The sequence below is a fragment of the Trachemys scripta genome, chromosome 8 (genome assembly GCF_013100865.1).
Source record: "Trachemys scripta elegans isolate TJP31775 chromosome 8, CAS_Tse_1.0, whole genome shotgun sequence".
In the NCBI taxonomy this organism is placed as follows: Eukaryota; Metazoa; Chordata; order Testudines; family Emydidae; genus Trachemys; species Trachemys scripta.
The window spans coordinates 54,840,285-54,867,382 of NC_048305.1; the positions used below are offsets into that span (position 1 = coordinate 54,840,285).

General features: G+C 48.3%; 1 protein-coding gene across 1 annotated transcript in view; it reads right to left on the reverse strand.

Annotated features, from left to right (window-relative positions):
* Positions 1-27,098, reverse strand: part of NMNAT2 (nicotinamide nucleotide adenylyltransferase 2) — an 82,636-nt gene that overhangs the window by 19,472 nt on the left and 36,066 nt on the right. Inside the window, exons 2-4 of the mRNA XM_034779920.1 lie at positions 9,688-9,776; positions 8,592-8,659; positions 5,214-5,292 (exon numbers count right to left, since the gene is read on the reverse strand). Coding sequence (XP_034635811.1) covers positions 5,214-5,292; positions 8,592-8,659; positions 9,688-9,776 — 236 coding nt within the window. The remainder of the gene's footprint in view (positions 1-5,213; positions 5,293-8,591; positions 8,660-9,687; positions 9,777-27,098) is intronic.

The following is a 27,098-nucleotide window of genomic DNA, read 5'->3' on the forward strand; positions in this document are numbered from 1 at the left end:
TTAGCATACCCTAAGCATCTCCATAAATAGGATATCCACTGGAATGATTTCTATTATGTGTGATGAGACCGGCTTGATCAGTGCAAAACCATTATAAGGATACAATTCAAAAACTGGTATTGACAAAATATTAATCCAAATGCCCTCTTCCATTTAGCCCTGTATATTTCATGGCTGCCTTAACTCTTCGCGTGAATTAATAAGGACAATTGTGTGTTTTCAAGTATTCGTCTCCTGGATTCTTAGGCATAAGATGAAGGCCAAAGCTAAGCAAGAGGGGAGATGCTGTTATCACTGGAGATGTCTGTCGCATGCAGGCAGATCTTATGCCAGCTTGGCAACATTCTAGTCACCCACTCACCAGAGCTGAGTAATGTTTTGTCAGGCAGGTAAAGTGTCACTGGATTTTCCATGATTATCAATCAAAGTAAAGGGCAGCTGAGCAGATTTTGGTGCCCAGGCTGGACAATTTTGCAAGGCTGATTTATACATTGCAATTTCATTTGCAGTTTCAATTTTTTCCTAATGACTCAAGATTTCTCCCCCCTCTCGCCCCCTTACTGTTCTTCTAAGCACACATGGGCCTCATGGAAATAGGAGACTTCAAACATTCTCTGTTCTTTTAAAGTGAATTTGGTGTCAGCCTGGAAGCCCTGGGGAGTGAAAAACTCTCTGTATCCACACCATGAGGGTGGAAGAGGGAAAGGCCGTGTCAGCTTCCCCCATGCTGCCATGTTGGTGTGCCCTTCCCCTGTTCTGTAGGGACTGGCTCTGGGGTAATTCAGTCTCCATGGCCCATTCAGTCTTTGTCCCCTCTACTGCATCTGCTAAAATGGGTGTTGGCCAGTGGTGGTCATATCCGAGTGCCTGCGTGACCATCTCTGGTCCATTCAGTCTTCTCTCCTGAGTATGATAAAATGACTTCCAATTAATGCTAATTGGTGGTGGGTTTTGTGATGCAGCCACCTGTGCACTAGGAGCTGGGCTATGCTCTCCAAAGTCATTTCACGAAGGCCACTGTGAACAGCTGCTAGATGACAGTTGGCTTCAGTCAGTGTCAAACTGCCAGATTGGAGCTAGTCCCCCAGAGGTGAAAGGCTCCCGCTCACATGAGCCATGCATTCCCCTTTCAGGCCGCGATCCGAAGAGAAATAGAAAAGCTGGCTCTTGATTTGGCTGCATGTGAACCTGCTTCTGTGAGGAGATTGCCGCACACATCTCAAAGAGGCAGACAGGCAGGCTTTAAACATTGTTTTAGCCCTGCAGTGAGTTAGCACTGTTCTGGATCCCCAGCCCCCATGTTGCTGCCCAGGATAAGACTGCAGTGTTGCTAACTCACCCTGTGCTAGGAGAGAAAGACAGGAGAATAATAACTGCACTCCACACACATTCTTGCATCAAATCTTATTTCCTGAGCCAATCCCACCTGCTCCTTCCTTCCGCTTCCATCGAACTGGAGGCAAGAAGTGAGCAGACGGGGCATCATTAACTGCGGAATCCTGGGGTGGCTCCTGCCCTGCTAGCTAAGAACTTTAAAGGAATGTTAATGTGGTTGGGGGTGGAGAATCCAACCCACCCTGAGCTCTCGCTATAATCCCTTCCCTCGTATCCGCGCCGCGCACCTCCCTTCAGAGGAATTTGAACCATCATAAAAATTTCATCTGACTGGAGGGTGGATTTGAAATGATTCAGAACAACTTGGCTTGTTCCCAGAATGTTCTCTCAAGGTAACGATAGCACTGAGTCGTCAGCTCTCCTCCCTTCAGTTCCGCTCCATGGGGCAGGGATCCAGAGGGGCAGAACAGCAGAGGGAAGCAGTGTTGTGTGAGACACAATATTCGGCCTAGCCTGCCTGTCCAGACTGCTGAGGCGCGAGTTCAGGCTTTCCTCATCTTGTGTCTCGACTACTGTAATCTGCCCCTCTCTGGCCTTGTTGCCAGCCATGCTGCCTTCCTCAATCCAGTCAAAACGCTGCTAGTAGGGTCACAAAATCATAGAAATGAAGGGCAGGAAGGGACCTTGAGAAGTCATCCCGTCTAAGCCCCTGCACTGAGGCAGGACCCTCAGCCTAGATCATCCCTGACAGGTGTTTGTCCAACCTATTCTTAAAAACCTCCAATGGTAGGGATTCCACAACCTCCCTGGGAAGCCTATTCCACGGCTTAACCACCCTTAGAGTTAGAAAGATTTTCCTAATATCTAATCTAATTTTGTTGCAGATTAAGCCCATTACTACTTGTCCTACCTTCCATGGACATGGAGAACAAATGATCGCTGTCCTCTTTATAAGAGCCCTTAACATAGATGAAGTCTATCATCAGGTCTTTTTCCAAGACTGAACATGCCCAGTGTTTTAAAGCTTTCTTTATAGGTCAGGTTTGCTAAACCTTTTACCATTTGTTGCTCTTCTCTGGGCTCTCTCCATTTGTCCACATCTTTCTTCAAGTGTGGTGCCCAGAACTGGACAGAGCATTCCAGCTGGGGTCTCCCCAGGGCTGAGTAGAGCAGGTCAGTTACCCCCTGTGTCTTACACAGGGCAATCCTGTTAATACCCCCCAGAATGGTCATCTTGACTTCCACTTTCACCTCATCACTTCTCTGCTGGCATTCCTCCAATGGCTCCCCCTCTTCCATGAGTGCCTTGTCTTTGCCTTTAAAGCCTTCTCCATTTACCCCCTCCCTAACCATCAGCTCTACTAGCTTACCGAGCTGTGGACACTCCAACATCGCTCTGCCAGTGGTGCCAGCCTCAGTCACTCGCCCATCGGCGTCTCCCTCAAAAACACCTCCATGCTTTCTCCCACCTACCCTCCACCCCCAAACACACACACCTGGGGAAAACTCCCTGGCCAAACGCCTGAAGCTTCCACCTTCTCTTCTAACTGCCTCCCCCAAACTTGCCCCTGCTGTGATGCCTGCAGATCCTTCCTGCTTGGCACTGAGCCAGGCAAGTGGCATGGCCAAGCCATCTGCTTTTCTTCTCAACTCTGTTTGTTTCACTGGTTCCTCCTGCTGCCCTTCTTTGTCCACTTGAGCCCTGACTGGTTCGTCCCTTTCATCCAGGTCTCAGGGTGGCTTTAATGCCAGCCTCCCCATTGCTGTTGCTGGAGGGTAGGGTAGGGTAATGATCTAAGGTCATTAGCTGAAGAGGTGGTGGGAAGTCCCATTTCTGTTCAGGGTTTGTCATCTACATTCTCACTTCTGCCTACGCCTGTGGAGGGGTTTCACTTACTGTGTCATGTATTCTCTGGGGTTTACCCAGCACGGAAGATGCCCTTGAATTTTCCTGTTGCTGTGAGTCATTCCTTAGGGCCAATGGAGCCAGGTTTGTCCCGTGGAGTTATTTTGTTAGGTGAGTAAGCAGGGCTTCATTCACTTGTTTTTCAAATGCCCTCTTTTCCCCTGGATTGACTGTGTGGCAGGGATGATGATTGCTTAGCTGTGAGTTTGCCTTCCCCAACTGCTCTCACTGCAGCCTCATTCTTGTGTGCGTCCTGACAAGTATTTTTTCTTTTCCCCCATGTATAGAAGCTTAGCATTTCCCTGGAGTAGACACAGTGCTGGGAGTTTGTCCTTAGCCCTTTTCCAAAGGTGGATTAAATTCGGTCATGTGCAGCACAATGTTCTTTTCATTCCACTTTCTTCTAATCTCCTTTTGCCTAGCTCCCTTACTGTGAGGGCCCGTCTACACAGTGAAACTTAATTCAGATTAAGGAAAGGTGTGAATTTACAGTGTGACAGCTACTCCTGAGTAACTCCACTGTGATGGGGTGTGTACACCCTACAGTGGCAGCGAAAGGGTTAATGGGAGGCCGAGGGCTCATTTAGCCTACTTGGTGGCACCTGGAGGGTGCGTTAGGTACAGTTCATAGGCAGACTCAGCTGGGGAGGAGAGTCACCTTCATAAAGCGAGGCACTCAGAGCAGTGAGGAAGAGATCCAGTGTGGAGGGGGCTCAGAGGGAGAGAAGGCCTGGGAGTCTCTCCTGAGACAGGAGCTGTGGCAAATGGCCAGGGACAGAAGGGACATGGGAAAGCTGCAGGCATGGAGTGGATTCCTATGATGAGCCCTAACGAAAGGACAAGGTCCAGTGGAGGCTGCTGGGTGGTTTGCTGTCCCAGAAAGTTGGGAAGAACCCAGAGAGGCTCAACACCAGCATGAGTGGAGTGGCTGAAGTGGTGCTTGGTTCTATCTGGGGGGTTTTGAGTTCTGCTGGGAGAAGTCTGGGACCCCCGCCCCCCCTGCCTCGAACAGGGAGGGGAGGGGGGATGTCCTAATGGCGATGCTGTTGGTGCAGGATGTTGATACTCAGTAATGGGTGGACTATTGTGACCTGGCCAGCAGGTGGAGTCACACAGCAGATCATGTGATTCCTGAGGTCGAGAGGAGGCAAAACGGGGGGCAATGCCAGGACTCGCCAAAAGGGGGTGCTCCGGGACAGTGAGTTTGTCACACCATGTATCGACAAGTCCCAATACCCTTGCGTGATCTGCATAGCAGGTGCTGTGACTATCTGTGATTGGAGGTTGTTGGAGTTTAGGCCTTGGTGCATTCTTGGGAGCCTTTCCTATTTGCTGGTCTGGAGAACCATTCAGTTTCCAGGAATGGCGGCTGTTTGGAATCCCTTGTTTTAGGAATTCTTTTGCGAGGAACAGGGTTTTGTTTTAATTGGCAAGTCCCCCTCGCTCCTTGTTACTGATGGTATTTTTAGCCTCTCCGTGTGGGTGTATTGATCTGGGCTGGATTGTTTGCTGCAATGTGTGATTGGCACTTTGCTGTCTGATGATGATGTGCGCACCCAATCTTAGAGGGCTGACTCCTTTTTTTTCCCCCCAGCCGGGAGAGGTGGACACGTGCCTGTATAATATTCTGTCTCCTCTACCTGTGTTGGGCCAGAACCTCAGCTTGGGTAAATCGTCACAGCTCCACAGGTTTCAGGGGAGCTATGGTGTTTTTCCACAGCTAAGGATCAGTCCATTGAACATATATATCTAGTTGGTGTAATTGAATCAACCTGAAAGAGAAAATGCCCTGCATTGGCTACCGCTGAGCCTGAACTCAGCCCTGAAAGTGCTACAGATCAAAGCTATTAGAGGAATACTCAGGTTGTGCATTAAAAATGCATTGGTCTAACCACTTTCCTACACCACTTCTCCCGCTAGCCACAGCTTTCCCCTCCCCCCTCTGTGACACACCTGCCCAGGTGTGACTCACCTTCATCAGATCTCGGTGGTGTTCCAGTACGCTGCAGGTAGTCTGCCAGGTGTCCTGATAGCACTCCCAGGGGTCCACCCTGTGGGGAGGAGAGAACATAACACAGAGGGTTTGCAGGTGAATCTTGCTTTGTCCTTCACCATCCAACATGCTCAGTTGCAGTGGAGAGGCCAGAAAGACACAACCATGCTGCTGGGAACCACCCATGTTAACCTCCTCATGTCTGCCTGCGATTAGAGACTGGAATAAAATGCCAAATGCAGCTTTTCCAGCCATCACATTCTCATTGTATTCTCCCTACCTGCCTTTGGTTAAACTCCTCCATCCCTGCTCCATTTCCCTGTCCCTCCCCAGTCCTGGGCATGCCCGTCTAAAAGCTCTTCTCCTCTGGCCTCTGCCCAGGTGCCAGACACTGCAAGGAAATGTATTGAGACAGCAGCTTTGGTCTCCAACATGACAATGAGACCGAGAAGCACACTGGGTTCCCAAGGAAGAATGAACACGATGGCTGTCCAGGGTTTCTGCTCACAGAAATTTTTCCCATGGTATGCACGGCTGACAAGGCAGGGCTCACAGCATCCATTGTGACAAATTCCCGCGAGTGGCGTTGCAACCTGGCACGTTGTGTCTGAGCAGGACTCTGTTTGGGGGACCTCTCAAATGCGGGAGGGCCTGGGGCAAACTGCCCCTGCCAATGGTGTGCACCATGCATAACGTGCGCATGGCTGCCCACGCCACTGCTGCTCTCAATGAGGTGTTTCCTCTTTCTGCCCCCTCACCCAAACAGCATCTGGGAGGAGCTGACGGAAGTTGCATGGAGCTCAGTGGCTGTTGGGACATGGTGTCACGGAACTACACCAGCACTGCAGGCAGGGCACTGGCCTGGAGCGCACCTCCATGGGGATACTGGGCACTAGCCCAGCCTGTTGGCAACCTACATCCCAGAGGGGTGTGAAATCCTGTAGAGAGGCTCTTACCTGCCCCCTCTCTTGGGTCTTGACCTATTGTGGTTCTATCCATATGGGAGGAAGCATCTTTAACCCTTCCCACCCTGAAGTGCCACAGCTAAAGCCAAAGGGGGAAATTTTTAAGGGTTTAAACATTTATTTCAGGAAATTAAACTGTGTGCAGGTGCAGTCCCGATAGCTGAGCGTCACCAAACATGATGCACCGGCAGCATACCAGCCTGACCCGCTCTCCCGTGCCTGAGCAACAGCTACGTGATGCAGCCATCACAGAGAAAGGGAAGGGCCGCCCCACTGACCACCATTGGTGGCTTTTAGCAAGACAAGGCAGGTGAGGTAACATCGCTTACTGCACCGACCTCTGGTGAAATAGGCTGCAGTTCTCTGTTGCGTTACTGAAAGGTCAGAGCAGTACGAGGAAGAGTGGAAACAGGGAACGTGGCGAAAGCCTTGTTGGCGCTGGGGCTGTCACCACACCAGTGTGAGCCCCTCGCATTAGATGTGCTGGCTGGGGTAACAAGTGATTTGCGCTGGCGCAGCTGAGACTGTGAAGAGAAGCCCCAGGCAGGGTCTGGGTGAGGGGGGATGTAGCTGTGCCTTGGGATGCAGTGTCCAGCAGCTGTGACATTATTCATAAAAATTATCCCTACCTCTTGGTTTTTCCCCTCCTTGGCTGGCCTCCCACTTGTGAGACAGGACAGTGCTCTTATCCCCATTGTACAGATGGGAGGCTAAGGGACTTGCCCAAGGTCACACAGAAAGTCTATGGCAGAACAGGGAATTGAACCATAGTCTCTCTCATCCTCACAGCTAGTGCTATAACCACTGAACCATCCTTCCCCATAGCCTGATGTTTGTAAAATCACTTGGGAGACACGGAATTTATCCAGCAGTTGTTTCTTGAGGCCGTGGGGGGAATTCATTAGTCTGGTGCCTTTGTCTTTTTGCACAAAGACAATATGAAAGGCAGTCTTTTTTCTAGGAAAAGCTTCCCCCACTGCTCCTTCACTGGGCCTTTTTCCCAGAGCAGGAAAACTCTTCTTTTTTTTTTTTTTTTCTTTTCTCAGATCTTCTGAGAGCCCCCAGTCTTTCATGAATTGCTAATCGCACCCTGGCTGTTCCCAGAGCCTTTCCTGGCAATGAGATTTCATGCCTGTCTCACACAGAATGTGGGTGCAGGAATTTCCACCCCTCCTCTATACACCACGTTGTGAAAGACAAACCTCCAACGCTACAGCCTGGCTTAATTGAAAACTTAATGAGCTGCTAAATTGGGATGTTTCTTAAACATATTCTTAGCAGCTGAATGTATTTTTTCTCTCACACACCCCACCTGAGGACTCACAGACATGATCTCACTAATTAAAAACATGCTGAGTGCCTAATGTCTGTGTAACCTCTGTGCTACACATGCCTCAGCTAAGTTAGAAACCATCTCTGCTCTTCATTAGGGTCTGTGTATCTGGGATTGACACTAGTCGTAATAATAAACAATAGCACTCAGAGCCTGTGCATACAGACACGCTTCTGCACGTATGGCCAGATGCTCCCAGCTGTGTCAGACACACATGCTCACCAAAGCCAGGCAGACACTCACTCACGCAGTCATGACCATCCACCCAATCCTTTTGATAGCTTCCATATCATTTGATGCAACTTGGTGTCTCTCCATGTGGCCATCAATAATATTAGTCAACTCTATCTGGGTCTCATCCAATGGAAAGAATCCCACTGAAGTCAATGGGATTTGGATCAGGTCCAGGTGTGCCCTATTTGTTACTCCTTTTCTCAACCTTCTTGATCTTTCTCCCTTGCAATTCCTCCTGGTACTTGTCCCTCTCTCCTTGTTCTTCCCCTTCCCTACTCTCCTCCACAGCCTGTTTGCTCATTCCCTCTCTTTTCAACAGCCTCCTCCCACTTTCTCTCCTTGTGTGAGGAATGTGCGCTTCCTCTGACCTACAAAGACTGCTGAGTTTCTTATACAGGCACGTGCACTCACAGTAACAATGAGCCATTATTAAAACATGCTCTTTCCATGCAAATTTTAATGGCACAAACTTTTCTGGTGCATAATTAAGGTAATTAGTGGAAGCTTGCTTTAATTACACACTGCGTGCTTAGCCGATAAGGGTGTCTATCATCAGCCGCAGCCGGAAGGGCTGACTGGAGCTTTGCTTTCACCTCCTCCCTTGGTGGGGATGTTTGATGCACATCACTAGCTACCACTTGCTGGCTCTGAGATGAGCCCCTTGAAAATCCTCTGCAAGCTCAGTCTGAACTGACCTTCCCCTGAGCTGGTGGATGTGACTTGAACCGGATTCCTACAGGCCGGCGTTGCCCCATAAAAGGGGCGTTGTGTCTTTCAAAGGCTCCCTGTATAACCCAGCTGGCAATACCCAAGGTGTTACCTCACCTGATCCAGTCAGAGGACTGGACAGCCAGTTGGCACATGGTCAGACGGTGTCGGCTGGAGACCAGGCCCTGAAAGAGAATAGTAACTAAAAGAGGATGCAGGGAGAATCAGTGAAGCTTTGTCCAATGTCCAGTCCTCCCGCAAGCTTGGACCTGACTCAATTCTGTGATTTCCCCACCAAAACCTAGTCCAAGCTCTCCTGAATGCACCAGAGGGACACAGATCCACTAAACTGAGTGTGAACCCAACAGCACCCCCGCAGATGGGCCATCACCAAGGTTATTCATCAGCACAGGGAAGAGGTATCTGTCTTGCCTGGATTCAGAGGGCAGAACCATGTGACATCAGAAGAGCTTCGCTTCTCTCTGAATCCTGCCTGGCCTAGGGGCTAATGATAGGGACAGCATTTTCTCGAGTCTTTTTGGTTAGGAGGAAACTTCTGCAGCTCAAATATAGAAATTTCCCCATCTTTGGATTTCGTTCTCCAAAAGATGCTTTTAACAGCTCCTGTCCCAGTATTGCCAAGCCCAAGCGTACGAAAATCATGAGCCAGGCCCCCAAACTTATGAGATTGGCTTTAAAAACATGAGATTTTAAAAAAAAAACACATTATTTGCTTTCTGGTGTTTGTGCCTTTAGGGATCACATTTTCCAGCTTTCCTCTGTAATCACAAGGGCTAGAAACTTGGGGGCGAAAGTTAAATGAAAGCTGAGATTTTTGGGTAATCACAGGACTCCAGGAGCTGCAGCTTTAAGAAAAAAATCTAGACTTAAGGTAAAATCACAAGAGCTGGTAACGCTGCTGCCCTACATCAGGTTAATCAGAACCATTAATGGGTACTGTCTGACCCACACAATCTTATCCTAGCCTTCTGCTCAGCTTCCCCACAGCTTTCACTCTGGCATCAGCTGAGCTGTAAGATTTCACTCTCCTCCAGACTCAGTTTTGGAACCAGCATTACCTGGTTCCCCAGGGTGTTCATTGAACTAGAAACCCTCAGACCTAACTCTTCCTGTCATTCATGCACATTCCAAGCTTCCTGCAGATTACTTTGGCAATATCACACAGGAGAGAGCAAGAACTTGATGAACTAACCTGCTTCCCATAGGAGTCATGTACAGGTGAGACGATTCCACCAATTACAATGAACCTTCCAGTCTTGTGCAGATAATCCCGGGCTCTTTCTAATGAAGGAAACAAACAAAAAAGGAGGGGGAGGGGATCACTATGTAAATTTCACTCAGTAAAGCCAAAAGTTAGCTAGAGTTTTGAGCCAGATTTGAAAAACTGGTCTCAATTTTCACATGCAGTTTGTGCAAATCCCTGAATTTTCTCCTGAACATAATTGTGCAAGCAAAATTCACTGTGCAAAAGTGGTGGCTGGACTGAGGCCCGTTGGAAACTGTCCCTTTGCCTTTAGGATAAAGATGAGGATATTAAATGCAAAGTCAGGGCTAAATTCTCTGCTGGTGTAATTGAGTGACATGCCATTGAAGTCCAGCTGTGCCCATTAACACCAGCACAGATGCTGGCTCTGAATATTTCAGTAATGTTAAATACTTAAATACCCAAAAACCAAGTGCATTTGTAATACAATGGCAAAGAACATATTAATCTCCTTCTAGTGGCTGGTACACTCCAGGATAACTGTGTACTACTACCATCAGCTAATGAAGATAATCCCTTAGCTCAAGTAACAGAGGTGTGACCTGCAGTGCTAAACATCATGAGTTGATTTCAAACCCAGCTGATCACCCAGCCCTGTGTGTGAGAGGGGATGGGGGAGCGGAGATTGTTGTGTTTTCAGAATGTAAGGCTACCAATGCCCCCTTTAGCTTGCTCTGTCATGCCAGTGTGGCAGAGATCATCATGGCATTGAGGAAGACCCCAGATAAAGGATGTAATTGGTTTTAATTGGATCCAGATTAATAGTGAATACAGCCATTACCATCTGTTTGGTGACCTATGTGAAATGAGCTGGTGGGCTCTGCCCCATTCTTAGTGGACACAGGTGTCTACACCACAGAAACCACCATCACAGTTGGCAATCTCAGCAAAGAGCCCAGGGAATGAATGGGGTCTGGAGACTGACTTCCTCTCTGACCCCTAGAAGTGGTCATTGGTGAGAGGGTGAGGGGAACGGTTGCATTGCCATGGTCACTGCTGTAGGGCCTGGTCTGTGATTAAATCTAGCCCCTCAGTCTTCAGGGCTGTCAGTCCATCGCTGAATTCATTTAACAACACAGTAATTAAAATGACAATGCGTGCAATGGAGCGACCTGCCTCGCAACAACATTGCTGGGTGGAGTACAGCTAAATCTTTGTGGCAGATTGAAAATGGGCCCCATACATGTCTGTTGTGCCTGTTGTTTGCATTTATTCTCTTTGGCACTGTCTGTGCGGGTATGTTAATAGGGCTGGTGAAAATGTTTTAAAATGCAATTTAAAAACAGCTCCTGGTGACGTGGCTTGTCGGGCTAGTGGACGCAATTTTACAAACTATGTTTCCCATGTATATGAAAGGCAGTGTGGTCTAGTGGGTAAGACATTGGCTGGGGGCTCAGCAGACCTAGTCTCTATTCAGGGCTTTGGAGCAGAGCCCAGAGCTGGAGCGCAGAGCAGCTCTGGAGCAGTGGAGCTGCAGGTTTTTGCCTGGAGTTGGAGCGGAGCCGGAGCATAGCTCCAAAGCCCTGTCTCTATTTCTAGCTTTACCACTGGCCTGCTGTGTGACCTGAGGCAAATCACCTCACCTCTCCGTGCCTCAGTTTCCCCTCCCATCTTTTGTCTTGTCAATCTCACTGTAAGCTCTTTAGGGTAGACACTGTCTCTTACTATGTGTCTGTACCATGTCTAGCACAGTGGGGCCCTGGTATTTGGGGGCATCTAGGTGCTACTGTGATATAACTAACTATGTTATACTTGGTCTAAATGATGTTAGCAGGAATTATGTTTTAGAACAATTCTGTTAACACATTTGGAGCTATAGAAAGATATTAAAACTATGCATAGGCTCCATTCAAGATGTCATCACACTCCATACACAGTAGCACATGAATGACTAGGGCAGGCAGTATAGAGCACAGATAGTTTGCATAGTAGATAAACACTTGTGCATCATGTATGCCCCATCTACAGTACTGGAATACAGCACGCGGCCCTACTTCTACTTCCCCCATGTACATTGCTAAGGGAGATGACCTCATGGGCAAACCATTGTTGCCAATTTGCATTTCCATTTTAGTGTGGTTTTGATAGAACTCTTCTGCAGCTCTGGAGGAATCTCTCCCCCACCCCCCGTTAGTTCCAAGAGCCAAAGCTTAATATCTGGATTTAAAAATAGACGTATATCTGTAACAGAAATAGTCTATTCTCCCTTCTGTTTTATTTTCAAAGACACCAGCTGGTCAGCACTGATGCTTGAAATGTGGTTCTGCTCTGAGAAATGGCTATGTAGAAATTACACAGATCTTTCTCTGTGCGTGTCCAGAATTATGGGTGCTCACTTTAGTGGCCAGTTAGGTCCCCGTCCTGCTCTTGGATCCATATATCTGAGCCCCTATGCCTGTACATGGCTCCAGGTGGGGTAAGGGTTCTCCTGCACAGACCTGATGGCAGGACTGGGGTTCACTTGCACTGAAGCAGCTAACTCTGGTTTGGTGCCGTGTAAGTCACAGTTACAATGATGCAGTTCATGAGAGCAGCTGCAGTGGGGTAAGCATAGCAGTGGCTAAAACCTGCAGTGTGTAGAAGCCCTGTGTTTGTATGATGGGCTTAGCACTCCAAAGCCAACACAGCTCTAGAGAATGGATGGGATGAGTTTCTGTCTCATGCATCCACATGGAATTGTTAACTAAGTGCCATATTCTGCCCTCAGAGCCCATTGCTCGCCCTTGGAATGCCTATGATTACAATGGAACTTGCTGCATGTGTGTGAACTTGCCTGATATGTGGGAGCCTCAAATCTCTGCTCTGCCTGCATCAGAGCAGACTCTGTCCCGGTCAGCGCCCTGCCCTCCAGGCCGTAAAGTGCCAGACTACGTGTCAGCCTCAGCAGCACAGTGCTGCAGGACACTATGCTGTAAGAGTACCAGAGCTGCTGGCGTATGTTGTGTAACAAGATCTTTGTGAGCAGTTGCCTGCCAGCCTCTCCAGGAACAAGGAAATTAACTTTTTTATTCCCCAAGTGGAGTTTGGTGTCCACTGTGCTGTGAACTGACAGAGCGAGAGAACTGAACGTGAAGGGAAACTTAGCTAAGAGAACTCCAGAGGGACTGAGCTGGACCAACACAGCCGAGAAATTCAGTGCACAGGCTGTTTAGCCCTCATGGGTTAGAGGGACTTTTAGCACCACTGACCCTTTCCCATTACATGTAGACAGTGGAAGAAGGGGGGTCTACAATGGAACAGGGGAGACTGTTGGTAAATGTCAGGACCATACAATATTCATAGCCCATCCCCAGGAGGAAAGGCTGGTCCAGGGCTTAGGGCACTAGCCTAGGACGTGGTAAACCTGCATTCAAGTCTCTGCTCTGCCACCGACTTCCTGTGTGACCTTGGGTGAGTCACTTAGTCCCTCTGTGCCTCAGAGCCCCTCCTGTAAGCCATGGATCGAAGCTCTTCCCTATTGCAGGTCTGTCTATGCTGCACCTGGAGGTGTGACTGCAGCTGGGGCAGGCATGCGCATGCTAGTCTTACTCTAGCTAAAAAGAGCAGCGCAAATGCACCAGCCCTGCCTTCAGCACAGGAGAGCAATGCAGGTATAGACACAGAGTTTGAGGCGGGCTTTACCATTTGCGCCGGGGTCTGCACTCCTACATCTTCACTGCTATTTTTAGCCATGCTAGCTAGATCAAAGCTAGCATGGGTGAGGCTGCCCGGGCTCCAATCGCACCTCTGAATGCAATGCAGACATACCGCCTGTGAGGTGCTGAAATATTAATGGGGGCAATGTAAGTTCCTAAGTGTGCAAAACCTCAGTGCCAATGAAATGCCCTGTGTAGACCAGGCCTAAGATCCTTAGAGAGAGAAATTAAGGGTGGAGTGTTATTACTAGGCTCTTTGACATTCTGAATGTTATCTGGTTGTTAATCAGATCCTTCTCGTTGGCAGGGTATTTCAATGTATTTAGCTGTACAGAAATATTTGCTTTCAAGGTGACCCTACCTGGACATTGGAACCGCTTGTGAAAATCTGTAATGTAGCACCATGTCCTGTGTTCTTCCTCTGCAGTACAAGGAAAACTAGCCTTCTGGTTAACAGTAGAAGTGGGAGTCAGATCTGGGTTCTGTTCCCAGCTCTGCCATGGACTTGTTGTGGGGCTGTAGATAAATCACTTAATCTCTCTGTGCCTTGGTTTCCCTGTCGGGGAGGGGCAGGGGGGAAGGATATAATAATACTTACAACTTCACAGGGCTGCTGTGAGGCTCAGTTCATTAACTTGTCAGAAAATGCTGTAGAAGAATAAAGTGAAACCTCTGCAGGCTAAGACCGGAGTAGCCCCATGCCTGAGTTTGCACACAAGATGAGATTTCTTTATTCCTGTATAATGGTTTTGGGGAGTGTGTGTGTTAGGATTACCATACGTCCGTTTTTTCCCGGACATGTCCGGCTTTTCGGTAATCAAACCCCCGTCCGGGGAGAATTGCCAAAAAACTGAACATGTCTGGGAAAATGCCGGCCGGGCACTTCCCCTCTCGCGGCTGCTCTGCTCCTCCCGACTCTTCGGCTCTGTTTAAGAGCTGAGCTGCCCGAGCGCTATGGGCTTCAGGCAGCCCCCTTGCCTCTGGACCCCAGCCGCCGGCCGGGCACTTCCCCTCCCGGGCTCCAGCTGCGCTGGGGAAGCGCCAGCCGGGGGCGCAGGGTCTGGGGGCTGCCCGGCAAACCGTGAAGCCGGTAGCGCTCAGGCAGCCCTTTTCGCGTGGCTGGGAGTGGGAGGGAGGAGGGGCGGAGTTAGGGCGGGGAAGGGGTGGAGTTGGGGCGGGGCTGGGGTGGGAAATGGGCGGGGCCAGGGCCCGTGGAGGGTCCTCTTTTTTTATTTGTTAAATATGGTAACCCGTGTGTGTGTGTGTGTGTGTGCATGCGTGCACACACAAACGAGTTCAGTGTGAAAATACTGCAGCCACCACTTCCTTCAGTTCCCTGAATGTGACTCCTTTTGGGAACCAAACCTGCACTCTTGCACAGGTTGAGTTGCATGTTTTCTGTAAGTGTGTGGTCCCTGCTCTCATTCAGCAGTGCCAGAGAGGCCGAATCAAACCCAGGAGCCCACACGTTAGGCTGGTTAATTCTCCAGGATGAAAACATACCATTTTCTTGATTCCCTTCACTTTCCATTTGTCTGCTGTCTCGGGCTGCTGCTGCTTAAACAAAATGCTCGCTGTCTCTCTGTTCATGTTGTTGTTGATCTGGTTTGCCATTCGTTGTATCTGGCTTAGGTATTCCTAGCAGCTGGGGAATGGGGTTTTGGCTCTCAATTTCCCAAATGTCACTTCTGACTACTTTTTGGAGGGGAAGCACCAGAGGCTTCCATCACTGCCTGGGCACCGGGACACTTTATTATTATTGTTAGAGAATTTGCTTCCAGCTCACTCATTCCTGCCTGTCTATGGCGACTGCGTCCTCTCCACTTGAAAAGTTCCTCAGGTGCCATTCCTGCAGGGACTTCACCCGCTGCAGCAGAAAGATTTGCCAACATACGGATGCTAAAGGGAAGAAGAAGAAAAAAACGAAGGCGCGCAAAGAGGAGAAAAGAGGTGGAGCAGTTTTCCATCCGAGGTGCATTAGGTTTTTGAGGATGATTATTCTAAAACTCAATAGCGTGCAACAAAGTTTGCAAGGAGTTGAGATAATGTATTGGAAGAGCTGCTGGGCGTGATATTGTGGGTAGAGTGTTGGAAGTTAAGGAGGCATCAGCACTTTTTTTACAACCTTCAATTTCCAATGATTGATTACATCCGTTAAAATGCGCTTTCACCTGAAATTCTGCATTGGAGGCTTCTGCCCAGGAGATAATGTTTTGAAACAATCAATCAGTTGAGAGGTGTGTGTGTGTGTGTGTGTGTGTGTGTGTGTGTGTGTGTGTTTAATGACAGAGGGACCAGGAGCTGACTAGTTCATTAAGTTTTCTGAGCTCCTTGAATTTCTAAATAGCTTTGATTTTTAAAACAGAAATTTAACTGATCAAATGATGCACTGTTAAAGCCATCCTTTGCTCTCAATAGCCTGGATTATGCATTACTTCCAGATCAGTCCCGTGGAATAGCCATAGCAGATGAGATTGCTTTGGAGTTGCTCTGCCTTTTGGATAATAATTTATCTGCCCCAGCACCCTCCTGTAGAGAGTCCCACAGAGGTCAGTGTTGTCAGCTTTGTCATGCAGTGTGTATATGAATGCGCTCAGAGAACCAATCTAGCAGCATGGCCCGAGGTGTCATCAGCACAGTGGGGATACTTGGGACTGTGTCACAGTCTCTCCGGATCAAGGCTTCGTCTGTGCGCTGCCTGCTTGGCTGGGGATGTGAGATGGCTGGATGAGGCTCAGCTCCAGATGGCAATGAGGGATTGCTTGTTGCAAGGAGGAAGAAGCTGAAGTGTCGCTTGTGTGGTGGCTGCTCCCATGTCAGTACAGAGAGTTCCTAGTTGATGATGTTGCTTATGAGCTGAATGTGGAAGCCAGTGTCTTGGTAATAGTCGAAAGTGGCTACTTGCATCTCCAAAATATTCTGCAGTTCTGACCTCCTCCCCCGGAGTCGTGGCCCCAGTCACAGTGAGGGGTGTCTGATCATCACTGAGGTGATGTGCAACAGTCACCTTAGAGCGCAGTGATACGCTGTCTATGTATGCAAGGCACACCCAACCGGATGGGTATTGTCCAGCGAGCAGCCTGTGGGCTGGATGATTCCATCTGGCCCCCATGGAGGATACAAAATGGCATCCTCTGCATGGTATAACTGCACAGGCCCCATATGTGCAAGGTCATGCCACATGGAGAACACCACTTAGGAGAACAAAATAGTGTCCTCCGCACTGCATGACTTCGCATGCCCCACCTATGTGAGGCCACACCGCATGGAGGATGCCAGTCTGGATTGCCTAAGAATCCCCCATTCATACGACGACAGGAATAGCCCTGCCAGATCAGACTCATTACCCATCCAGTCCTGTATCCTGTCTCTGTGAAAGGGGCCAGTACAGCTGCTTCTGAGAAAAGTGCAAGAAACCCTCAACTAGACAATTATGGAATGGTGGCAGGGGAACTTTCTTCCTAACCCCATCAATTAGCAGCTGGCTAATGCCCTGGCACAGCAGGGGGTGTGTTCAGGCTGATTTTTTTTAATCCCATTTAAGCTAACTGTGGATGCTGCTATTACGAAGATGTCTAACTCTTTCTTTTTTTAGGGCCTTAAAACTGGAGGGAAGAAAAACCCTGCCTTCCTCTCCAGCCCCGCGAGGAACCTGGCCTGCTCCTGTCGTTCAAATAGGAGTAATAACCCTAGGACCTTCCCATTGGTGGTGACATCCCCATTGAGCGCCAACAAGAGTGTTAGCTACGAATAAGATTCTCCATTAAAATCAAGGGACCATATTAATCTTTGGTGGTGTAACTCCCTTGACTGCAATGGAGATACACCAGAGATAAATTTGGCCCAGCTTCTAGTGCTTTGGTGGTAACAGTTTGTTCACAGACCTGCAATATGCTGCGCGCTCTGGCCACTGTTGCTTTGTGCATGGCAGGGCCGATGGGAGCTGGCAGGCTAGCGAGCGTGTGGGGAGCAGCGCTGTTAACCGGAGGCTCCAGTGGAGTTGGTTTTGTGTTTGTTTGGGTCATGATGCTTTGCAATAGAAACAACAGTTCCTTTCATGGAGACTTGGCACTGCTCGCCAGGGCTAGGTGCGGAGGATAGTCCCTTTCCCCTTCCTCGTGGGCAGGCACACGTCCCATCCAGTTGGTTCTGGCGGCTGCGCTCTCAGTTCCCCGGGCCAATGTGGTTCTTTCTCTCCTGTTTTCCCTTAGTCAAAATCACCCTTGGCCTCTCCATCTCTCTCCCCTGGCGACAAGGCTTGGAGGGGGGTGGGGGGAGGAGGGAATGGCAGGGCCTCTCCCTGCCAGTAGGGTGGGAAGCTGATGAGCTGGGAAGGAGGGGGAGAAGTCAGGCTAGGGAGGCAGGAGCAGGGGGAGAAGCAGAGAACACCAAGGGGAATAATAAAGCAAGTATCTACTGGCTTCAGCGCAATAGCCCTGCTGGAGAAAACAGTTCTCTGGCTTCAGGTGATATGTACAGTCCAATGTTCCCCTTCCTTGGGGCAGTATTGTACTGCTGTTGCCCCTGGCTCCTAGATCCTCAGCGGGTGTAAACTGGCTTAGCTCCATTGACTTCAATGGAACGGATTTGCACCAGCAGGAGAGCTGTGGAGCAGAAACTCTATTGATTGCCATTCGTGCCCTCTAGGGTATGTGGTCCAGTGGGGACAGAGCACTGGACTGCAACTCAGGAGACCTGAGTTCTATTCCTGACTCTGCCTATGAGCTGCTGTCGCCTTGGGCAAGTCACTTTATCCCTCGCTGCCTCTGTTTCCCCTCCCACCCTTTGCCTGCCTGATCTCGTTAGACTGTGGCTTTTTGGGGGCAGGGCCTGTGCCTCAGTGCTACTGCAATAGCAATATAAAAATAATGGGACACATTCCCAGCAAGAGCGACTCGCGGACACAAATGGCTTTCAATTCCATTGCCCAACAAGGCCTTGTTTACATAACGGAAGGGCTGCCAAGGAGCCCTTCCAAAGCTCTGAAATGCAAAGTTCAGGCTGTCACTCTATTGTTAATTCAGACTGGTTGTCTGCCCCCACTCCCCACCCCCAAAAGCTGCTCAGGTTCAGGAAGGGTTGTCAGCCTTAGGTCTTAATTTCTTGGCTTTGTCTCATCACCTTATGTCAAAACCTTTATGTGCTTGGGACTTTGTCTTTAATATTGTGTGGCACTGACTGCCCCGTGAATGTAAGCAGGATTAGCTATGCAGGACGGGTGTGCGATGAACATCTGCAATGCGCTTACCCTCCAACCTCTCTTTGGCTCCATAGCCTCATTTCCACATGCAGTGTGCACGATTCCACCAAATCTGGCAGTAATTGTGAGGGGTCGCTTACAGGTAAGGGGAGAGCAGACTGTACATATTTGTCACCGCTAGATCATGACGATGGAGCTAAACAGGCCTCTTGCCTGCATGTGGGATAGAGCGACCCTCCGCTTGTGCAAAGGACAATACTAACACAAGCCAAAAAGCTAAAGACTGGCCCCGAACCTGCCTAGTCCAAAGTATTTTACTGGGGGGGAGGGGGAATCATGTGCATAAATTCCAGGCTGATTCACACCCCTCTTGTTCCCAGGGAGGTTTGTGCGGTTGGGTGGGGTGTAGAATTTGGCCCTCAAGCTTTTAAAAGCCCTGCAGTCCTTCCCTGCTCTTTTTAGAAGTAGCATAACTGTCAGGGACGCTCCAGGTTTGGTTGGCCCTGCCTCAACGCCGGGGGCTGGATTTGCAGACTTCTCACAGTCCCGTGCCGCCCTGCATTTCTACGATTCTATATCAGAGATTGGTTTAGCAGTAACCGTGCCAGCTTCCTGAGGGAGGTCAGGTATTCAGACTCCCACAGAGTAGGATCCTCATGCCAAGCTCTCTCTCACTCCGTGCAAGGTGGGCATTACTCCGATGCTGCGTGAGAAGGATCAGCTCTCTGTGAAGGCACTGTTGTAGAGATTCACACTCGCAGACTCTGAGTGCAGTAGAAGCCTGTCCCCCTGCACTTGTCCGGTCTCTGGGCATGTGGTGGGATTCGCCACAATTGTCTGAGTGCCAGTCTCTGAGAGAAACAGGATTCACGCTCCCAGTTACCGAATACAGCAGGTCTGGTCAAGCACTTTGAGATGCTTTTTTCTGAAGAGGGACATTTGGAAGCTGTGTCTGATACGGCTGTATTAGCAAAGCAGTTCACTCTGTCCCTGTTCACGCCAGCCCCCAGACAAGCGCCAGCTCACAGTTCTGGTGCTCTGGGACAAAGCCCTGGCAGTTCAGAGGACGCATTAATCTCTACAGCCTGTCATCAGACTGAAGAAGAGGGGCAGAGCCCCCAAGGACAGGAGAATGAAAACATCTCCTGTACTTGGAAACGCAGCTGAGCCAGGCTGATCTCTGGCAGACAGCGAGCGTCCTTTCTGGGGGAGGAAATCCTGTATGGGAGGAATTGATAGAGCAGAAAGGGGCTGCCAGGGTCAGACCGAACCGTCGGGGGCAAGGAGAATGATAGCACAGGAGCATGAGCAGAACAACTGCTGCTAAAAGATAAAAACCCAGCCTCCAGGAAGGCAGCCAGCAACTCTCTCTGCTGGCGAGGATGGGTTATTAATGAGATCAGATCATTTCTTCTCTTCATCCAGTGCAGTTCCCCCTCCCCAGGACTGGGCACTTGCGCTGTGCAATGTACCACAGGGCAGGCTCCTGACAGGCTCCCAGACCTTGCACAAATACTCCCCACTGATTGGATTGCTTCCACTTGGTTCTAACTGGCTCTTTTTATGCAGCAAGATAGGGCCGAGAAGGGGGTTTCTTTCCTTCTGTTGCCCCAAAGGACCTGAGCTTTCCACCCACCCCAGTATTAAATGAGCTGCCTCTGGGAGGAGAATTGGGGCCAAATCCGCAGCTGGTATAAATTGGGGTGTCCCTCTTGGAGGATCTGGCCTGTGGCCTCCTTTGCATTACTGTCCTTGGCACCAGTACAGAGCAGCAGTTCCGTTCTCCAGGCACAGATGGGAGCGCCCCTACCCGAGTGAGACAGAGAGGAGAAATGCCTGCAGTTCTTGCTGGAGAACAGGATTTAATGAGCAAATGGCCTCCCCTCCCTCTTCTTTTCCTTTCCTTCAGCTTCCCCAGCCCAGCAGTAAATGCTGGGGAGGGAAGTAGAAGGGGGTTGCTTTCAACATAAAGCCAGCATCTGTGGGAGTAGCTCAGCTGCTGCATCAAACCAATTCCATTGTTGCTCTAGGGATTGATGATGTGAAATAAGGGCTCTGCCTCTTGACTCTATTTCAGTGGCCCACGCTAGCACTGCCACAATTACAGGACTGTCAGTGCGTCCGGTATAAAGTGTCTTTTTCAGGGGGTGAGAGCTCACATGTCATGACCCCCTTTGTCCTCAAAGACTCAGCCTCTGAGCAGAGGTCTGTTTTGTTGGAAAGAAAAGGTCACAAAATCAGTTGGTTCTTTTTTCTTAAACCAGGTCCAGAAGAAGAGAGAATTGTAGGTTGGTGACTTTGCACTTGTCAGTGTGCAGGTGGAGCACCTTGGTCACATTTTGGAAAAGTGTGTAATTGACTTAGGAGCCTAAAGCCAGGACTTTCAGAAGTCACTAATGAGTTTGGTGCCTGCATTTTTGAGTGCCCAGCCAGAGATACCTTAAAGGGCCTGCGCTTCAGAAAGCACTGAACGTCTGCCCTCGGAAAATCAGACTCCCTTCAAGCGTCTCCGCTTGGGCACCCCAAAATGGAAGCATTCAAGGGCACTACTCACTTTTGAAAATCTTGGCCTAAGTGCCCCGCTCACTTTTGAAAATGGGCCTTAGGCTCCAAAATCTCTTTGTCACTTTTGCAAATTTGACCCTTCATCTAAGGGTGTGATTTTCAAAGAAATCTATTAGGTGCTCCAATCTCAATGAATTTTAATGTAACTCCCTGAGGGGCCTTTGACAATCCCAACCTAAACCTTTATTCGGACACAAGAAAAATATAACCTTGCAGGTGCATTGTCCTTTCTTTGGAGTTTGTTTAAAAATTATAACCGTGTTCTGACAGTGCCATGTGTTATTACTAAACTCTGTTGTGATAGCCCCCTCTGGATTATAAACCTCACTTTTGAATAATGTAATAACAATACTGAACATTTATCTAATGCCTTCCATCCCAAGGGATCATAAAGCATTTACAGTTGGTATTATAATAATCAACCTATCTATGCAGGTTCTTATACTGTGCATATCTATACGCAAGAAATACTGCACCCATCTATGAAATGCAGCCCCCTCTGGGGTGAAATGCAGCAGCTGTTGAAAGTACATTTCAACATAGCACAACACTTTTGGACAGGAAATGAAGAAAAATACCAGATTAAACAAACTTCAGAGGATATTTGGGTAAACTCAATACAATTACTGCAACTGGAATTTAGCCAGGAAGCTAGGGCTAAAACCTCTTCTCTTTCAAAAGCACTCTAGGCTCTTTAGTGAGCACACATGGCAGTATTGCCAACTGCAAGTGTTCAAAAATTATGAGACTGGCTTAAAAATCATGAGATTTTTAAAAATAATATATTTGGGGATTTTTTTTCTTGGCCCTCTTGTCTCTGAGCCTTTAGGGTGCACTCGGGTTATGTTTTCCAGCTTTTCTGTGCAACCATGCCAGCTAGAAACTTGTTTTTATTTTAAATGAAAATTGAGAGTCACACAAAATAACATGACTCCAGAACCTGGGGCTTGAATAAAAAATGCCAAATATGATGAGACTTGCAATAAAAAAGATGAGAGTTGGCAACATGGAGTGGTCAGGATTTTGGTTTTATGTCTCATCCTATAAACACCCCCTCCAGCAGCACAGCACTCTCTAATGCCACCCTAGGGACATGGGGTCAGTGCTAACCCTGAGACAATAGTGCTTCCATCTGAATCACCAACATAAGCCTCCTGCAGAACTGTTTTCCCTTCCAAGTACTTACTAGGCCTCCCACCCTTCTTAGGGCCTGACCCAAAGCACATTGAAATCAATGGGATCCCTCCCTTATTGGTGAGATCTGGGGTTATTGCAGCCCTAGGAGGGATAGTTGCATGCAGTGAATTACTCCATGGCCGTGAAATTGACAACAAACATAGCCACTATGTTTTGGGCCTTTCTGTCCATGTTCCCTCTACTGGCTCTGCAGTGGCTGCTGTTTAATGAAGTACACTGACGTCAATTGCTGATGCACTGACAGCAATGTTTTGGCAGGATAAGCTGCTACAGAAATTTATTATTGTTAAGCAAAACCAATTATGTTTGCACTTTACCCTCAAAAGAAACCATAAAAAACAAGAGAAAAGAAATCAGTTAAAAACTGGTAGAGATGAATAGAAGAGGAAGGGACCAGATCCTCAGTTGGTTTAATTTGGCATAGCTCCAAGCTAAAGGAGCTGTATTAATATACACCAACTGAGACTCTGGTGGCAAGTCTTTAAGATGCTATTTCAGGTAACAAAAATGACTTCTCATGTCCTCTTGCTGTTGGAAAATTAACTACAGTATTGTGTATGCTCTGCTGTTTTCCACCATTTATTCTATTTGGATTCTAGCTGTCACATGTCTTAGTACTTTGGTAGCTTCGTGCTATAGACAGTGTACCTAGTTGTGCACCTATGAACTCTGAAGCTGCTGTTAGGAAGCCAGAGTTGCACTATTGAGAGCAACTGTCAGCTCTGGAGCCTGCCCTATTCAGACAGTTTGGATTAGATTGGGAGTAATTGAGAATATTTTGCAATCTGGTGGTGGGAACAGATGGGGACCTCATAGAAGTTAGGAATGGAAAAGAGCTACTTAGGTCCTCAGGTGTATTCCCAAACAATCCAGGAGTGTTCCCTATGCATATTGTCTACTGCGTGGTCCCACCTAGTTTGTAAAAGTCCGATGTAGAGCTTGTCAAAGTCGAAAATAGGAACAATATTAATAAACATTTTTTACAGCTTTTGACCCGCTATTGGGGTGTCAAAATGTAAAATTTTTGTTGAAGAGGGGGAAATTTAATAAAATTGTTAGACAATGCTTTTCCTATTGTTTAACTAGATCTAGGTCCAAAGAATGCAATTTTCCTTGCTCCCTTTGGCTCTTTGTCTATACCCTAATACATGTCCTGCTCAGGTAGTTCTTCTTGATAACCTAAATTGTCTCTCTGGATTTCATCACATTCCTCCTAGTGATATCCCATGTGTCTTACTAAATCATCTCTCCTTTCTTGGGGTTTTTGCACCCTTGAATATTTGCAGACTGTGATAATGTATCCCCACTATAGTGGTTATTTAGCCAAAATCTGCATAATGAGCTCTTTGGATTTGCCCTTATAAAGTCAGCCCTTCCAACCTGCTCCTCATTTGTGGTGCTTTTCTCTGAACTGCCTCCATTGTGTCTATCTTTTTGCTAATGAGGTGTCCAGAAAGAATACAGTATTTCTGATGCAATTGCATTCAGTCCATGTAACATGGAACTATTATTTGCCCTGCTCTGTGATGTGATGTCTCTGCATGAAACACAAAATGACACTGGCTTTGGTTACCACCATATCACATCGTCTTTGATATTCACTGTCCCCCACTGTGGCACTTTCAGCAGTACTGTTTCCCATTGAATATGTGTGTTTGGTATTATTTTTTTACTTGATACATTAACTTCAATTTTTCCAAGGCAAATCTTATGTTGCGATTTTCCTGCCCGTGTCTAATTTCTCTTGAGAGCTATGTATTTGTCTGTCCTCCATACTATTTGCAATTTCTCTCAAGTTAGTATCATCAGTGGATTTAATTAACATGCTCTTCCCCCCCCCCCCTTCCAGATCATTAATGTCTTGAACAGGCAGCTGTTAGGGAGTTGTAGCAGGTTTGGGAGGGAGAAGGGTGATGGGCTGGTATATCTTTGGTAGGGGGAGAAAAAATTGGGAGGGAAGGATTGACAGGGGAAGGGAATTAGAAAGGTGATGTGGCCTTTGATGATTCCAGTCTCAGTGGGAATCTGGTAGGCCCTGCATTGCAGAAGCCACACAATTTCTCCTCAGGAGGGCACCAGGGCCATGAAGTTAGTAGTCAGGTGTAGGAAGACATTCGGGGTGGGTAAGTGGAGGGGGAATGGGTCCCGACAAGTTTAAAAACTTGTCTTGAGGCTGTTCCTGGAATTCCTGGGGAGAGATCACAGGATGCTGGGGGGGGGGGGGGGGGGGGGGAGGGAAGGGCATAGAATATGAGCAAGACCTCTATTCCTTCACTGAACTTTGTGTCAGAGACTCAGCCCTTCGTCAGGGGAGAGGCCAAGATCTGACTGGATGAAAATTAACACCTGCAAGTGCTCCTTGAATATACAGGCACATGCGTTAGCCTCCGATGTTTCTGTACAGCTGTGGCTGGGATTAGAGAGCCACCTTTGGGAGCTCACCACAGACATCCCTGGTCTGCAGCTATTCCATTTTCAAGGGTTGGAGTGATGGGGGCAGTCGCTGGTCAGAACTGAGAGCAAGCAGAGTCTAACCGGTTCAGTGATCCAGCAAGAGCCAAATTAAGATCTTGGCATCAGCAGCCTGTTCCGCTCCCTCTGCAACTTCAGATGCCATTGCCCTTGAAATCCTGGGTCCTACAGGGTTAATTTCAGGGAATTAATTTTTAATCAACTTCATCTTTTCTTTTCAGCTTCTGGATTGTTTGTTTCTGGGAGCTGAATGCTGCCCAAAGAGTCTAGAGTCAGGAGCCATGTGGAAATGTGTCTGCCCCCTCTGGATCTAGTAGGGTCCTAGGTACTGGTGGTCCAATTTATGCACAGGTCTGCCTGTCTTGAGGTGGTTAGGAGATAGCCATATCTTTTGTCCTACTGCAAATGTAGGGCCCATCTGCTGGTGATGGTCAGCATGATGTTTGTATGCTGTCTTGGCCACATCAAGGTTTTGTTTCAACTCATCTTGTGTTTGATGGATTTGACCAACCAGGTCTGAGGCTGGGGGAACTGGGGCTGCTATGGGCAGTGCAGGGTGGAAATGGGGATAGAAGCCATAATTTACCAAAAAAAAAACCCTGAACCAAACCAAAACAAAAAAACTCCAGGCTCACTGTAGCTGAGGTGAGATCTGCATTGTTTTACGTGAATTCTGCGTATGAAATCAGTGAGTCCAGTCATTTTGGTGGTAGTTTGTGAAGCATCACAGGTATTGTTCTAACACCTGGTTTACTCTCTCTGATTGACCATCGGTTTGTGGTTGGTAGGCAGCTGATGCATGGAGATCCACCTCCTCCTACAGGTGGAACATTCCTGCCAAAACCGAGATATGAACTGGAAATCCCAGGTCTGAAGTGATGTGGTCTGGGAGGCCATGAAAATGGAACACGTATGTGATGAGGAGATGAGCAGTGTCCTCAGAGGTAGGGAGATGGCGCATTTCAATCTCTGCATACATCTTCATCAGTTAATCCATTATGGTCAGTGTGGCATGGCATCCCTCAGATGCTGGTAATTCAACAATGAAGTCCATTGTAATATTAGCCCAAGGCCTCGAGCAGGGTGGGCATTAACATTCCAAAGGGTTTAGTTCAGTGCACTTTGGTACAGCCGCAGGTGTCACAAGGCCTGAGGCATGAATATTGGAATGCAGTTTTGACCCCCAGGATGACGGACATCCCCATGCGAATGATCTTTGCCTTGCCAAAATGTCCAGCCCAAGGACTGTCACGACAAATGCATACGGCTTCTAGATGGGGGTGGCCCCCAGGGACGCAGATATGCCTATGAACAAGGAGGAGTCCATCCTTTTGTCGGAATTTACTTTGGAATTGGAAATTAGGAGTGTCTGGGTGAAGGGGTTATTTGGTGGGCCAGAATGTATTGTCATGAACAAATCAGGTAGCAATGATCCTCCGCAGGAGTGATGTGGTTTCAGGAGAGAATCACAGAAATGGCAGGGACCTTGAGAAGTCACTAAGTCACTGCGCTGTGGCAGGACCAAGTAAATCTAGACCATTCTGGACAGATGTTTGTCCAACTTGTTTTTAAAAGCTTCCAATGATGGGGACTCCATGACCTCCCTACAAAGCCTATTCCAGAGCTTAACTGCCCTGATAGTTAGAAAGCTTTTCCTAATATCTAACCTAACTCTCCCTTGCTACGCATTAAGCCCATTACTACTACATTCAGTGGACATGGAGAACAATTGGTCACCGTCCTTTAAATAACAGACTTTACTATATTGAAAGACTGTTAACAAGACCACCCTCAATCTTCTTTTCTCAAGACTCAACATACCCAGTTTTTTTTCACCTTTCCCCATAGGTCAGGTTTTCTAAACTTTTTATTTTTTTTGTCTTTCCTCTGGGCTCTTTCCAATTTGTCCACATATTTCCTAAATTGTGGTGCCTATAACTAGACACAATACCCCAACTGCCAAATAGAGCAGGACAATTAGCTCCTGTGTCTTACTTACAACACTCCTGTTAATACACCCTAGACCCATATTAGCATTTTTTGCAGCTGCATCACATTGACAATTCATATTCAGTTTGTGGTCCACTCTAACCACCAGATCCTGTTCAGCCAGGGCCGGCTCCAGGCACCAGGCACCCAAGCACATGCTTGGGGTGGCACCTGGTAAGGGGCGGCGGGGGAAGCGCGGCATTCCGCGGGGTGGGGCGGCGCTCCGGGGGGGGGGGGGTCCCGGCGGCCCCGGGGGGGGGGGGGGCGCGGCGCGGGGGGGG